At 45.0% G+C, this 15814-nt stretch overlaps 1 protein-coding gene across 1 annotated transcript in view; it reads right to left on the bottom strand.

Moving 5' to 3' along the window:
* The window catches only part of KCNK3 (potassium two pore domain channel subfamily K member 3), a 368353-nt gene extending 361094 nt beyond the window's left edge, over positions 1–7259 (bottom strand). The window contains 1 exon segment of the mRNA XM_030198660.1: positions 6921–7259. Coding sequence (XP_030054520.1) covers positions 6921–7203 — 283 coding nt within the window. The 5' untranslated portion in view covers positions 7204–7259.
* Between the last annotated feature and the right edge of the window lie 8555 nt (positions 7260–15814).

Genomic DNA, 15814 nt, shown 5'->3' on the forward strand with positions numbered 1-15814 from the left:
AATGCCCATTTCCCCACCCATAGCCATGCCTTTTTGAACTGCGCATTTGAGAATTTAGGTACAATTCATTACAGAATATGCTTAACGAGTTGTGCACGTAAATTCCCATTATTGCCAATTAGTGCTCATTATTGCTTGTTAAGTTCTGTTATCAATGCTGACTAGCTTGTTAAGCTAATTAAGTTATGCACGTTGTTATAGAATATGACTAGATTTCAGCACATACTTCTAGGTGCTCTATATAGAATTTGGGAGTAAGGGCTCCTGTGTTATCTGTGCACTAATCAGTTAGTGCGTGATAATGTAGATGCACTAATTGGTTAGCACCAGGATGCCCACTCTCTGTTCAACATGTCCGCTGAAAAAAAAATAGAAAAAAATTGTAGCGTGCGGTTAGTGCACACAGATTTCAGAATTACTGCAGGACACCTAAGTACTCCATTTTGTACAGTAAAAGGGGGCCTTGGCGCACATCAAAAACACATGCCGATGCCAGCGCAGGCCCCCTTTTGCCACAGCTTAGTAACAGGGGCCCTAAATCTTTTGAAAATTGGCCCTACATTAACAATAAATTATCTTCTTCTCTTGGTTTCAAAGCTCCATGCTACGTTTCCTTCTTAGTTCAACTCCTATAACCACGTTTACTTGATTTCCTTACCTTGTTCTCCATCTATAACATCTTCTTCAAAATTCTACTGTAATACTTGCTTTTCCATCTTCCATGTTATGCTCATGTTACTCATCTGTTGAGAGTTTTGCATTGGCTTCTTGTCAGTAGTTCGACTTGTAGTATTATTTAACGTTACAGGATGTGTTTAAATTTGCTTAATTTTATGTGTTTAGTTTATTGATGATTATTTATGTTGATTTGGGATCTGTCTAAAACACTTGTGAATTAGAATAGAATAAAAATTCAGTAAGTGAAATGAATGAAGGATCTCAGAGCAACAGTTTCAGAAAGTGCCCCCTACATAACGGGTCTATCAAAGAAGGTCCAGGAGTGTTACAAGTGAACCTCCTTCTTTCTCAAGCTGCCGCACAGTGCAGCGGCTGTTTGTTTGGGATTTACACCACTGCTCCTTGTTAAATATCATGCCATGTTGAAACCTCTGACTCTTGCACAGAAATGCATTCATAATTTTGCTCTTCTAAAACACATCTCATTCTGTTTCCTTATGATCACATACTGCTTTCCCTATTTCCCTGCACAAAGCAACTTTTCACTTCTAGATTCTTTACGTACAACAGCTCCCTGAAACAAACATCAGTTTGTAAATTGAAATACACATCTATTATAACATCTTGGAATTCTGCTTTGTTTTTACGTGGTGTATGATGAAGCCGGAAGTATACAGATTCTGAATGGCTGCATTTTATATGCTCAGACATGCAAAGGGAAGTTCTATAACAGGGCACCTGATAGGATCCTAATCTATAAATGAATGTAGGCACCTATTTTCCTTTCTAGAATACTAGTGAACAGCAAAAATATGCACCTATAATTAAGTGTGAGTGCTTATGCCAGCCATAGAGCTGGAGTAACTATGAGCACCTAAATGCCAAAGATACTACTATCTCCATGGTATTTTTTTTGTTACATTTGTACCCCGTGGTTTCCCACTCATGGCAGGCTCAATGCAGCTTACATGGGGCAATGGAGGGTTAAGTGACTTGCCCAGAGTCACAAGGAGCTGCCTGTGCCTGAAGTGGGAATTGAACTCAGTTCCCCAGGACCAAAGTCCACCACCCTAACCACTAGGCCACTCTGTGGCTATCCTAAAAATATGACTGGCAGAGTGTGTCCTGAGGACTGGATTGAGAAGCCCTCCTACAAGGTATCCCCCAAATTCTATATATGGTGTCTTAAGTTCTGGATGCTAATTTGGCCACATGGCCAAATCACGCACGCAATTTAATTGATTAATAAGCCAATCTGCACTGATAATTGGTACTTAACCAATTATCAGCACTAATTGGCTTTAATTAGAATTAACACACATAACTTTCTAGGTGTATTCTATAATGCAGTACATGTAAATTCTAACTGCACAGTTGAAAAGGGGTCATGGCCATGGGTGTAGAATGGGCAAGTTGTGGGGCATTTCAAAAAACTATGCACAGTATTATAGAATACACCTAACTTAGGTGTATATATTTAGGCCTGGTTTTAGGTAGCCTAAATGGGTGCACCTAAATTTTAGTTGCAAGATCAGTGTTTGAATGTATTCTATAAACCGCGCATAACTTTAGGCGTGGTTTATAGAAACACGCTAACCACATGGTTTTATAGAGCTGATTTTTAAGGCGCCATATATAGAATTTCCCCCTATAGAGCAGATTCTATATATGGCACCTAGATTTTTGCACAGAATACACATGCAACTTAATTGTTGTAATGAGACAATCAGCATTTTTAACAGCTCTTAACAAGCAATAAGGAGCACTAATTATCAATTATCACAATTTATGAACAGAAATCACTAAGCATATTCTATAAAGAACTGCACCTAAATTGTAACGCGCATAGTTCAGACTAAACACACATAGTTTAAAAGGGGTGTGTTTATGGGGTTGTTTATGGGCATTTCATGGGCATTCCAAAAGTTCTGCTTGTAATTACAGAATACGGGTCAGTGCGCCTAAATCTACGTATGTGGATTTACACTAGGTTTTCACTGGTGTAAATGGGCGTGTATAGATTTAGTTGCCATGGTATCGACTAAGCGTATTCCATAAACCGCACCTAAATCTTATAGCATTTGCTTAGTTACATGTGGATTTTTTTTAGGTGCCATATATAGAATCTGGCCCTATAGGCATACTTATTAACAAACTTATTAACAAACGATATACTGTGATTTCTGTCATGCAGGCCAAAGCAGTTTAAATTTTAATATAATATAGTGTGAAAGGAACACCAATCATGTAAAAGAACAGAAAAACTCCAACCATTCATTCCAGTAGCTCAACAATAAAAGTTGTTCTTAACATATACATCAGTAAGAGTAAAAGTAAAAAGATTACTCTGGGATTACAGGCCTCTTTCACTAAGGGGGTCTTTTACTATGCTGTGCTAGCATTTTTAGCTCACGCTAAAAATCAGTTGGCGCTGCCCATTATCCTCCGGATTCTATATAGCGCAACTAGATTTCTGCTCAGAAATCCAGGCGTATTCTATAATAGCGTGCATAACTTAATTAGCTCTACAAGATAATCAGAGTTGTTAACAGCACTTAACAAGCAATAATAAGCACTAATTGGCATTAATTAGAATTGACAAGTACAACTCTGTAAGCATATTCTGTAATGCAGTGTGCCTAAATTTGAATGTGTGCAGGCAAAAAGGGGTCATGGTTATGGGCAGGGAAATGGGTGTTTTATGGTCATTCCAAAATGTAGGTGCGTTGTTTTAGAATATGACCCAGTGTATGTAAATCTATGCACAGGGATTTATGCCAGGTTTTCTTTGGTATAAATGGCTGCATGTAGTTTTAGTCACAGTGAGGTCTGCCTAAGTGTTTTCTATATACTGCGTGTAAATCTAAGCATTTCTTAGTTATTCAAAGTCGTTAACTCGCGACAGGATTGTGAAAAATTACAGAAGGACCTTACGAGACTGGGAGACTGGGCGGCTAAATGGCAGATGATGTTTAATGTGAGCAAGTGCAAGGTGATGCATGTGGGAAAAAGAACCCAAATTATAGCTACGTCATGCAAGGTTCCACGTTAGGAGTTACGGACCAAGAAAGGGATCTGGGTGTCATCGTCGAGAATACACTGAAACCTTCTGCTCAGTGTGCTGCTGCAGCTTGGAAAGCATATAGAATGTTGGGTATTATTAGGAAAGGTATGGAAAACAGGTGTGAGGATGTCATAATGCCGTTGTATCGCTCCATAGTTCGACCGCACCTTGAGTATTGTGTTCAATTCTGGTTGCCACATCTCAACAAAGATATAGTAGAATTGGAAAAGGTGCAGCGAAGGGTGACTAAAATAATAGCAGGGATGGGACGACTTCTCTATGAAGAAAGACTAAGGAGGCTAGGGCTTTTCCGCTTGGAGAAGAGACGCCTGAGGGGAGACATGATAGAGGTATATAAAATAAAGAGTGGAGTGGAACAGATGGATGTGAAGCGTCTGTTCACGCTTTCCAAAAATACTAGGACTAAGGGGCATGCAATTAAGCTACAGTGTAGTACATTTAAAACAAATAGGAGAAAAGTTTTGTTCACCCAATGCGTAATCAAACTCTGGAATTCATTGCCGGAGAACGTGGTGAAAGCGGTTAGCTTGGCAGAGTTTAAAAAGGGGTTAGACGGTTTCCTAAAGGACAAGTCCATAAACCACTACTAAATGGACTTGGGAAAAATCCACAATTCCAGGAATAACATGTATAGAATGTTTGTACGTTTGGGAAGCTTGCCAGGTGCCCTTGGCCTGGATTGGCCACTGTCATGGACAGGATGCTGGGCTCGATGGACCCTTGGTCTTTTCCCAGTGTGGCATTATTTATGTACTTATGTACTTATAATACACCTAGATGGAAATGTTTACCATGCGGATATTTAAGGCATCATATATAGAATCCCCCCTATATTCCCCTCAGTATTTAGCAGCAGCTGATTTCTAGCACAAGCTAATAATGCTAGTGCACCTTAGTAAAATACCCTCTTAACCACCTAGAAAATAGCATATGTATGACCCTAAAATGGCTTTTTTAACCAGACTTTAAATTAGTAAACAACATCTCAGTACAAAGGGAAGGTGGAAGATTATTCCAAAGTGTGTGTCCCACCCAAGCTCCACCATGTGTATACCCCCCCCCCCCCCAACCCTTGCTAATACATGCTATGTTAGCATCTGTTTTATAGAATTGGCCCCAAGGGATGTGAAAACGGTTGTTTTACATATTAGAGGCAAAACTACATATATTGCAGTGAAACAAAAATAAATGGGATAGATGGACAGATCGACACTAAGATTATAGAGGAGGCAGATGTGGTACCTAGACTGGCATTTTCAGACTGAAGTAATAGGATTAGCTGGGGGGGGAGTTTCCAGAATAAAAGGCCATTTCTGGATAAACAAGCATCTGCCTTCTGCTATGGTTGTTCTTTTTATAACAAAGTCTGGATCTAGAAATGTTCCATTGTGTCCACTGGAAGTTCAGGAACCAAAAGCTGTTTATCAGAGCTTTGTGGTTTGTTCTTCCAACCACTACTTTAAGAACACAGGGAAGTGATACAACAGGCTGCATAAACAGTTCTTCACTGTCCTTCTAACACTTTTACCTCCAATAAATAACTTTCGCTGAACAAGGCAACTTTAAATATTTGTTGGCCATAGTAAATGACGGCAGATAAAGACCTTATGTTCCATCCAGTCTGCCCAACAAGATAAACTCATTTAGGAGGTATGCGATACTTTATATGTATACCTGAGTTTGATTTGTCCTTGTCTTTCTCAGGGCACAAAGTCTAAACACAAATCAGTCTATTATCAGAGGGCTTAGGAGCTAACTTTTCAAAATGACTGGAGGTGCTAAACCCAATAGAAATCACCCCTCCATGGACACAGTTTGTTAAGGAGTTTGTTCCATATTGGGGGTGCTCAAGCACCCACAGCACCCATAGAGTTGAGTCCTATAATCGAAAGTAATTAAATGTATGTGATTTGGTTATCCTATTCTCTTTTTTTGTTTGTTTGTTTGTTTCTAACAAATCTTCTCAATTCGCTAGTTTTAAAACTTCATGTATAAATGGAGACTGACTGAATAAAGACAAATACACCTCACTAGGAAACTGATTCATTCCATTCTATATAATACTAAAGGGGGTGGGGGTGGGGGGGAGAGAGAGACGAAGCGCTATCAAACTAGAAAAAAAAAATCGTGGTTGGTTTAGAGGTAAAAGCTGAATGGTCACAAAATGTGAAGTTTAATATCTCTGCAAAACACATGAACAGTGACTCTCCCGTCTACAGCTGCGTCTGTGTGAGCGGTGCACTTCAGAGATTGCGGCTGCAGAAGAAATGATTTATTGGAACAAATGTTGTTCGTCTTCAAACAGGGAAAAAAAAAAGTGAGTCCCCTAACACTATTTTGTTTCCCCGCATGACGGAAAAGAACACTTTACTGACAGTGGAAATTAAAGTACTTGCAACATAAAATCAGTACATGTGTCCTCAATTCCTCCTACTCTGTAATCAAAAAATGTGCAGAACTGTTTTTTCTGGCATCAAACAGCCATAACCACCGCAAGAGGAAAAGAGAACAAACTTTAATAAAATACAGTTTACCTAGTATCCTGATGAGTAACATCAACGAAACGAAACCCCAAAGTCTCAGAGCCCCACAACAAATGAAACATGCACAATTTCACTACCACCGGGAGAAAAGCAATTTACCGATTATGACAGCTATTGTATCCAAAATGCTTTTTTTTTTTTTTAAAGAGCCATTAAGGTGCCTGACATTCCGACGGTATATGAAAGAATTAGCACTTGTCATTCCCTTTTCATCCAGTGATCAATTCCCATAAAACCAATGTCAAACTTAAATGTCATTGAAAACAAATAAGTTTACCTACTTCAGCACTATAACACCAATTTAGAAATGCATTTCCAATGCTGTGCTCTATGTTGCCCCTTCATTTATACACCTTCATTGCCCAACATCCCCCCAAATGAAGAGCACTAAACTTCAGCCGTGTTAACAACAGATCTTGCCAACAATTTCTATCACATGTGTATTAAAACAGAAAAAGAGCAGTAAATGGCACTTTTAATACTGCAAATCCGGAAAGCAAATATTGCACTTTATCACTCGTTCTTCTATGTTACTAATTGATGTAAGGTGTCATGCCTATTCTATGCTGTAGGCGCCTAAGTTTAATTAGCAATTAAACCCACAAATCGCTTACCTATAGTTGTGATCACAGTGATGGCAAAATAGAAAGAGCCGGCGAATTTCCATTGCACACCGGCTTTATGAGGTTTAAGTTTCAAGACCACCCGCTCGAGCTCATCGTAATTGTCACTGGTCAAGTTATATTTGGTTTTCAGCTCCAGCTGTTCCTCTTCCAGCCTCTTCCTCTCGGTCGTCTCCTGCTCCGATTCCAGGGCATCGAAGACGGCAGCTCCCACCAGCAGGTAGGTGAAAGTGCAAATGATGAGAGCCAAAGTCCTCACGTTTTGCCTCTTCATGATCTGGCTGAGGAGACTTCGGGAGCGGGCCGAGGGTGTCCCGAGGAGGAGCAGGATCTGGTGCTTCTAACTCGAGAGATGGTCTGGGTCATGGCTGCACGGAGACTTTTCCAGCCCCGGCTGCTTTAGTCCTGTAGGGCTGAGAAGGACAAGCTGTGCCTGATGTGAGCAGCTGCGCTGGGAGCTGTTCTTTCAGCACCACCTCCAGGAGGTTGCCTTCACTCGCACCGCTCAAATGACAGCCAGCCAGAGCCATATAAGGTGTTGTGTGCAGGGAGACTGGGAACGGCCAAGCCAAAGCAATATGCTGCTGCAAGGCACACAGACAACCTTTCTTCAGCATCCATTTCCTCCCTTCCCCGGCCTGTTAACCCTTCGGCGTCTAATGCAGAAATCGGTTATTGCAGCCTCTAACCCTACGATTCTATTGGGATTCAAAGCATTTAAAAGAATTGTGATTTCAGGCAGGAACCTATGGCACGTTTTGTTGCCAAGCCAGTAGGTAGAAGAGCATTGTTCTAAGCGTCTGCGCTATAGACGTGCCCTGTAAATTAAATGCTGTCTAATTTTAAAGTTAGAAAGGGCCAATTGTAAAGTCTGGCTGGTCTGGGAGATTTTGCAGTCAGATTTAGTCCATGGAAAATGTGTTTATTTTATCTCCTAATATAGGTATGGTCATTTGTTTCATTAATCATTATAACATAGTAGTAACATAGTAGATGACGGCAGAAAAAGACCTGCATGGTCCATCCAGTCTGCCCAACAAGATAAACTCACGTGTGCCATTTTTGTGTATACCTTACCTTGATTTGTACCTGTCTTTTTCAGGGCACAGACCGTATAAGTCTGCCCAGCACTATCCCCGCCTTCCAACCACCAGCCCCGCCTCCCACCACCAGCTCTGGCACAGATCGTATAAGTCTGCCCAGCACTATCCCCACCTCCCAACCACCAGCCCTGCCTCCCACCACCGGCTAAGCTTCTGGGGATCCCTTCCTTCTGAGCAGGATTCCTTTATGTTTATCCCACGCATGTTTGAATTCCGTTACCATTTTCATTTCCACCACCTCCCGTGGGAGGGAATTCCAAGCATCCACCACTCTCTCCGTGAAGAAATACTTCCTGACATTTTTTCTTGAGTCTGCCCCCCTTCAATCTCATTTTATGTCCTCTCGTTCTACCGCCTTCCCATCTCCGGAAAAGGTTTGTTTACGGATTCATACCTTTCAAATATTTGAACATCTGTATCATATCACCCCTGTTTCTCCTTTCCTCCAGGGTATACATGTTCAGGTCAACAAGTCTGTCCTCATACATCTTGTAACGCAAATCCCATACCATTCTCATAGCTTTTCTATAGCAGATTTTACTAGTTAAGGATTATTTTATTTTATGCAAGGATAAACGATACTCTTTAACTTTGAGGTATTTTTGTGAACATATTTTAACACATATTTAAGCCAAATATGGAAAGTACTTTTTAAAAGTTTTATCTTACATTATTTATGGAGTATCCTCATAAAGTATCTTAATTTTTGAAGTGCACGCCTCGTTTAGGTAAACAGAAACTAGCAAATATATCAATGATTTGCATAAAAACTTCTTTTTCCCCCTTAGCACTTTGCAGATAACATTTTTTTCTACAAAACGTTATTTCTTTTGTGCTGATTATACACTTAAAGCTACTTATATTAAGTCAGATACCAGAAAAGTGAATTTGATAAACGCCTGCATTATTTTCTGCTTCCTGGAAAACGGGCACTACTAGCAAATACAGTACATGAAGAAAAAGAAAAACTAGGAACAAAAATAAAAGCTAAGAAAGCATTGGTTGCAAAGATTGCTGGAGACAGCAGATGTAGAATATTTAAAACATATTTTTGTATGTTTCCTATCCATAGTTGTTCAAAAATAGAATTCTATCTAAAGTAGGTAGGGGTTGGATATTACAAAAAAAAAAAAAAAGCTTTTTAAACACCCGTGACTAAGTTGTTATGCAGGATTTAATTGCAGGTAAGACTTACAATGCAGGAAATGAGAAAAGCGCTATATAGTTTGGCTCATAATTAAAAGTGGTTCAAATCGTTGTGCTTTTCAAGGTGCCCACAAATATTTATTGAGTTTGATTTAAAACTGCAAGGCCAAGAAATAAATAAATGAGGGAGGCTACTCTAGCATATCACTGTCCTGTGGAAACATAAAATGAGATCATACAAACAATCTGCCAGGAACATCCTGAGTTAGAATCACACCCTGTGTATGAAAAATAGAGTAGTGAGGGAGAAACAAATAAAAATTGCAACAAAAAAGAACCTTATATTTACAAAATCCTTTAATAGTTCCAATAAAAGATTATATACAATATGATAACTCAGCTCCAAATGATGGTGGCATAACAGGGGGGGAGGGGTCCAAAAGCTTGTCTCGAAGGGCCCAATTAAATGAGGGCTGGGCCCATTTGAGAAAGCTCTAGGAGCCGGGCAGCAGGAGGGGGGGTGGGGGTAGCGAAAGCAGCATCTACGCAGCGTGAGGGAAGGCGTTGCCCTAGGTGATTGGCTGATTTGAAGGGAGAGGCGGTTCAGGGTGGCTAGGGGACTGGCCATTGGAGGAGAGGATGGTTAGGGGGTGGAGTGAGACGAGGATAAGGCTGAAGGAGGGTGAAGTGTTCAGGGCATTCCTGCTGATCCTCGGAGGTGGTTGCAGCATGGCAGGAGAGAGAGAAACCGGAGAGGATGTCGGGGGGGGGGGGCAGAGCTGTCTTTTTATGCCAGTGATTCATTAGAGGGGAGCCCTGAGCAAGTGAGTATGGGGGGCGCCAATGGGCCCTAGGCACCAGTGGGCCCTAGGTGGTCAAAGGAAATTGCACGGACTGCTATAGCAGCGGAAGCTGCGGGGGGCGATGGGAAAAAAAGGTTTTAAAAAAACGCGGCATCTTAGCCGAGCAGGCGCGGAGCAGGGAAGCCTGGAGAGGGGGAGTCACGGGGGGCGCTGATTCGGCTCAAGTAGAGACAGGGGTGCCGCAAGCGTGTTGGGTAGGCATTAAGGGTCAGGCGGAGAAGGGGCTTTTACAGGCGGAGAGGGTCAGCAGACAGAGAACGTTAGAGCCGTAAGTGAGTGCATAAGCGGCATAGGGAGTCAGCCTGGTAAGTGGGGCCGCGGGTGTCGGCTGAACCCGCGTCCGTGGTTTCGGTGCCAGGAGTTTTCAGTGAGGGGTTCCCCTCCAGCACAGCAGGGGCCAGTACGGGGTGGGGTCCCTTATCAGTGGGGAGCATGGCCTTCTTATCTGCCCAGGCCACTTATCTGTGGGCGGCCCCATGGTCGGGACCCCTGCTGTGGGTGATCCAAGGTGGGAGTCCCCAGGGGGAGGGGGCAAGGTCGCACATGAGACAGGGTGGGGCACCAGATGGGCTGGTCCTGCTGCTTACTCCCCTTTGTCGTTGCAGGTGCGCAGTGCGGTGGATGGCGGTGGATCCCGGAGGACAGACCGGGTGGAGCAGAATTTGGAGCACCCCTCGACATCAGCGGTGGGAGACTATGTGAGCAGGGGAATGGCAGGTCAGGAGCAGACCTTGCTGAGCCCGGCGGCTGCAGCTCAACCAGACGGAGTGGCGGGACATGGCCCAGCAGCAGTATCGATGTTGGTGCCCAGTGTTGGTGAAACAGGAGCTGGTAATATAGTGGGCTCTTCTGGGGGCGGGGCAGGGTTGTGCGGCGCATGCAGAGGGGGAGGGGCAAGCGAGGTAGGGACTCTTCCTTGTCTTCTGTCTCCTCCTCTTCTGCATCTACTTCCTCCTCCTCTTCTTCTCGTAGGGGGGGTGGAGGCATTGCGGGTGAATTCTGCAACGTCGGCAGGAAAGAGTTTGAGAGGACCACCGGCTTTGGTGGCGTTGTCTGAGCTCTGGGAGCAGGACCCACGCTCATTGCGAAGGGGGATTCGGCAGCGGAAGTGCAAAGACATATTTTGTTTATTGGAGGGTAGGAGGCAGCGAAAGAGTAAGAAGCTCGACAAGACGCGGGTCGAGAGTGTGAAGGAGCGCAAGGTAGCCAAGATGGTAGTCAACTGGATGCGTTTCTTTTTGCGCCTGGCTAGGGTTGGGGGGACCTGGGTCAGTATGGCCTGTTGCTAGCATATGCGGATTCCGTTTTGGATGCGTTTCAGCGCTTTGGCAGTTGGGCTTGGTTGAACTACGACGAAGCCTTTCAAGATAAGATGGAGGAGAACCTGCATATGACTTGTGGGACACAGGATATTAACTTGTAGCTGGTTCATATGGCTCCTCGCCCCGCAGCGGCCGGGGGGATGGGACGTGGGGGGCTTCTTCCGGTGGCAGGAGCACGGCCCTTTTGAGTCGTGGGAAGGGGAACAGCGGGACAGCGGGGGACGGGCCCAACACACCTGTGAACATCTGTTGGTGGTTTAACAGAACGGTATGTTTGTTCCCGGACTGCAAGTTTCGGCACGCCTGTTCTGCATGCGGGCAGGGGCATGCTGCAGTCAAATGTCCAAAAAGAGGAGCTGGGGGTGCCGCAGGGGTCAAGCAGTAATTTGTTGGAGCGAGCGCCAACGCCAGTGCGGGTCGAGGCGATGCTGCCATGGCTTCATCGATACCCGGCGCGTAGGGTGGCAGAGATGTTGGGGAGGGGTTTTACCGAGGGGTTTCTGATTCTGTACCAGAGACAGGTGGTTTCTAATTGGGTTCGGAATTCAGTGTCGGTTTCAAGATTAGGAGAGGTGGTGCGCAGGAAATTGGGGGAGGAGCTATGGTTGGGCCGAATTGCTGGACCGTTCGTGAGAGTGAGAGCGTCTGGGATTTTATTTACAAAAATATGATGGGTCTTTGTTTCAGTATATTTTTGGCAAATAAACTCTTGGACGCTCTTGCTCCTTGTTTGCCTTGGTCATTTGGAACGTTCCTCACTTTCACCCTCATTGCTGCTGCTTGTGGAAATTGTGAAGACTCCCTTGGTTTTTTTTTTTTCTTGGATTGCTTCATTTCTACATCCCATGCACATCTGATTACTGTATAGATTTTAAGTCACTAATACCCTGTGCATAGTCTGTTTGACTAATATTTTCATTGAGAATGTGGCTATTTTTCTACTGCCCTTGAAATAAGACCCAAGTGAAGGAAGGGCAAATCTCCATTTGTGACCATCTCTGGGAAAAGGTGACTAAAGTCATCGGAAATTTTAAAAAAAAAGTTTTTAATGAATTCTGTTAGAGCAAATAATTTGTAATCCTTTTATATGGAAAAATAAAGTTGCAGAAATGTAAACATGTAACGTTTGCAGACTGCTTAGGGCCCCATCACCTGAAAAATCAAACATTCTCAACATTTTGCATCTGCTACTTTAGTTACCTTTTCCCAGAGATGGTCATATTTTAGCTTGAATTATTTGTCTACTTGGATAAACAGCACATTTCAAAAATGGCTAAATATTTAGGGGGCTGATTACATTTGTAAAGTGGCATACATATATAGTTGATTTTTAAAAAGCTGATACCTTCTGGCAGCATGTTCCAATTTTTTTTGGGGGGGGGGAGGAGGAAATCATGGTTTGGGCAGATTTTCACAAAAAATATAAGCTCTGGGTTTGGGTAGATAGCATTAGGGATGGGAGAATATACCCACTTCTCTGGTGTTTGAAAACCACCCTGAGTGACAAGAATTTAAGCTCCTTAAATGGTTTCTCTTGGATGTGGAGTTTGGAGAAGTATGCCATTTACACGTGTAACAGAATTGCTACATATGAAGTCAGTCTTATAACAGACTGCCTAATTAGATTGTAAGCTGTGCCGAGTAGGGACTGTCTCTTTATATTCAAGTGTACAGCACTGCATACGTCTAGTAGCGCTTTAGAAATGATAAGTAGTAGTAGTAGTTTACCCCCCCCCCCCCCCTTTGTCCCTTTATGATCTCCCTGCTGGCGGTGATTCCGAAGAAAACGCTGGGACAATTCTGCCTCATACATAACCTTTCCTACCCGGTGGGCAGTTCAGTGAATGCAGGCATCCCTAAAGACCGCTGTTCGGTGCAGTATACTTCGTTTGACTGTGTGGTGCGGCTGGTGAGGCAGTGCGATGTTGGGGCACGGTTGGCAAAGGTGGATATTGAGGCAGCCTTCCGGCTCCTGCCGCTCCACCCGTCCGCATTCCTGTTGCTGGGTTTTCATTTTGATGGAGCCTTTTATTACGATCGATGCTTGCCGATTGATTGTTCAGTGTCATGTGCCTATTTTGAGCGTTTCAGCTCCTTCGTGCACTGGGTGACCATGCAGAGATCGGGGTTACATACCATAGTGCATTATTTGGATGATTTCCTGTTCATCGGGACGGCGGTGGGGGGGGGGGGGAATGCGGTCGGTTGCTGGCAGTCTTTCAGGAGGTGGCGGTGGAATTTGGTATCCCGCTAGCCTCGGACAAAATGGAAGGCCCTGTTTCGGTCCTTACTTTCTTGGGCATTGAGATCAATACGGAGTAGATGGTGACTTGGCTGCCGCAGGAGAAGGTGGTGCAGTTGGTGGGCAGAGTTTTGGGGTATTGCAGGCCAAAAAGCCCACCTTGGGCACCATCCAGTCTTTATTGGGCAGTTTAAATTTTGCATGTAGAGTGATCCTGATGGGACGGGCGTTCTCGCGGCGCTTGGCGGTGGCGACTTCAGGTATCTTACAGCCTCATCATCACATCTGTTTAACTGAGGGGCTCCGTAGTGATTTACGGATGTGGCTGGAGTTACTGTCAGAGTTCAACGGTACGTTAGCGCTTCAGAGCATGGAGGTGTATATTGTGGATCTTGAAATGTTTACAGACACGGCGGGGGGTTCAGGTTTTGGAGTGTACTGTGCGGGTGCCTTGTGTGCTGCGCCATGGCCAGACAGTTGGGTGGTGTCGGGGATGACAAGGAACAACACAATTTTGGAGCTCTTTCTGTTGGTGGTAGCATGTGAGTTGTGGCCTGACCGGCTGCGGAACAAGAGTATATTGGTGTGGTGATAACCAAGGAGTGGTGGCGGTGGTCAATAAACAGACAGCACGTTGTTTGATGGTTCACTCCTTGATTCGGGAGTTGGTGCTGCGCTGTTTGCATTTGAATGTGCATTTGCGGGCTGAGCATATACCAGGAATGGAAAATCGAGTTACTGATGCGCTCTCTCGCTTTCAATTTCAGACCTTCCGGGCACTAGTGCCAGCAGCGGATCAGGTCGGACAGCAGATGCCGGAACAGCTTTGGCGACTCGGAGACCAGAGGTGTGGAAGATGCTGAGGGCCTCGGTAGCGCCGGTTACGTTGTCAGCCTATGTCTGCAGTTATGAAAGGGTGACCGGCTTTCTTAGGGGTGAGGGTTGGTTGGAGGGGCAGGCTTCTGACAAGCTACTAACAGCGTATATCGCGGCAGCAAAACAGCAAGGGTGTTCACGCAGTACAGTTCAGCGTCATTTGGTGGGATTTGCGTTTTTCAGCAAGGTCTTTGGTTGGGGACCACCGAGTTCCTGTTTCTTAGTGGATAGTGCCTTAAAGGGATGGGGCAGGTCGGTCCCGGCGGTGGGGGATGGGCACCGGCCTATTATTCATGGCTTGCTAGTGCGCCTGCTGGAGGTTTTGGAGCAGGTGACTTGGTCGGGTTTCGAAGCGCGGCTCTTTCGAGCAGCCTTTGCTTTGGCCTTCTATGGAGCTTTTCGGGTAGGGGAGTTGGTGGAGCAGCGCAGGTCGGTGGAGGTTTTTTCTGGCCTGTTACGCGAGCATGTCTGCATACAGCGCAGGGTGCTACATGTCAAGCTGTTACGGTCAAAAACGGATCAGAGAGGGGTAGGGCACACGATAGTCTTGACTGGAGTTCCAGGCATGGCCTACTGTCCGGTGTCTTTGTTGGAAGACTATTTCACGGTTCGGCCGGTGGACCCCTTACCCCTATTTGTGCATGTGGATGGTGGGGTGTTAACGAGATATCAGTTTGCAGCGGTGCTTCGCCAGTGTCTCGTTTGTGTGGGTGAAAATCCGAGTCATTTCGGTACTTACTCGTTCAGAATTGGGGCGGCGACTAATGCAAGTCACGTGGGCCTGGGGGGGGCGGCCATCAGAACTATTGGCAGGTGGGCTTCTGGGGCCTATCGGAGTTATATCAGGCCTTCTTGAAGGGTGAGGAGATTAGATGTGCAATGCCTTCACTTGTGGATGCTTATCTGTGTGCAGCGGCTTTGTGCCTGGCGGTCGCTTGGGGTGGGGGGCCCGGGTTTGGCTGGGAGGTCATGCTTGTCAATTCTTGGTCGACCTTCCCCTGTTGTAGATGCTGGTGGATCGGCATATTCAGTATGGATTGTTGGCCATTCCTTTGTCCACTGGGCCGGCGCTACAGCGGCGAGGCATCCAGGAGGGATCCACTTGGGATTGGCGCGATGAGGGATCCGAATTTCATGGCTGGGCGAGCGCGGAATGCGATGGACCCATCTCATGCCGCTGATGTATCGACTGTGGGACAGACTTTGACACCCTCAGTTGTTGTTGCTGCACTTAGGGGGCAACCATGTCGATAGGTGGACGGGCAAGCAGCTCATCGACACGGTGAAAGAGGACTTGCGCTTGGTAATGGACTGGTTCCCTTCTACCCAAGTA

Source organism: Microcaecilia unicolor, chromosome 3 (genome assembly GCF_901765095.1).
Source record: "Microcaecilia unicolor chromosome 3, aMicUni1.1, whole genome shotgun sequence".
Taxonomy (NCBI): Eukaryota; Metazoa; Chordata; class Amphibia; order Gymnophiona; family Siphonopidae; genus Microcaecilia; species Microcaecilia unicolor.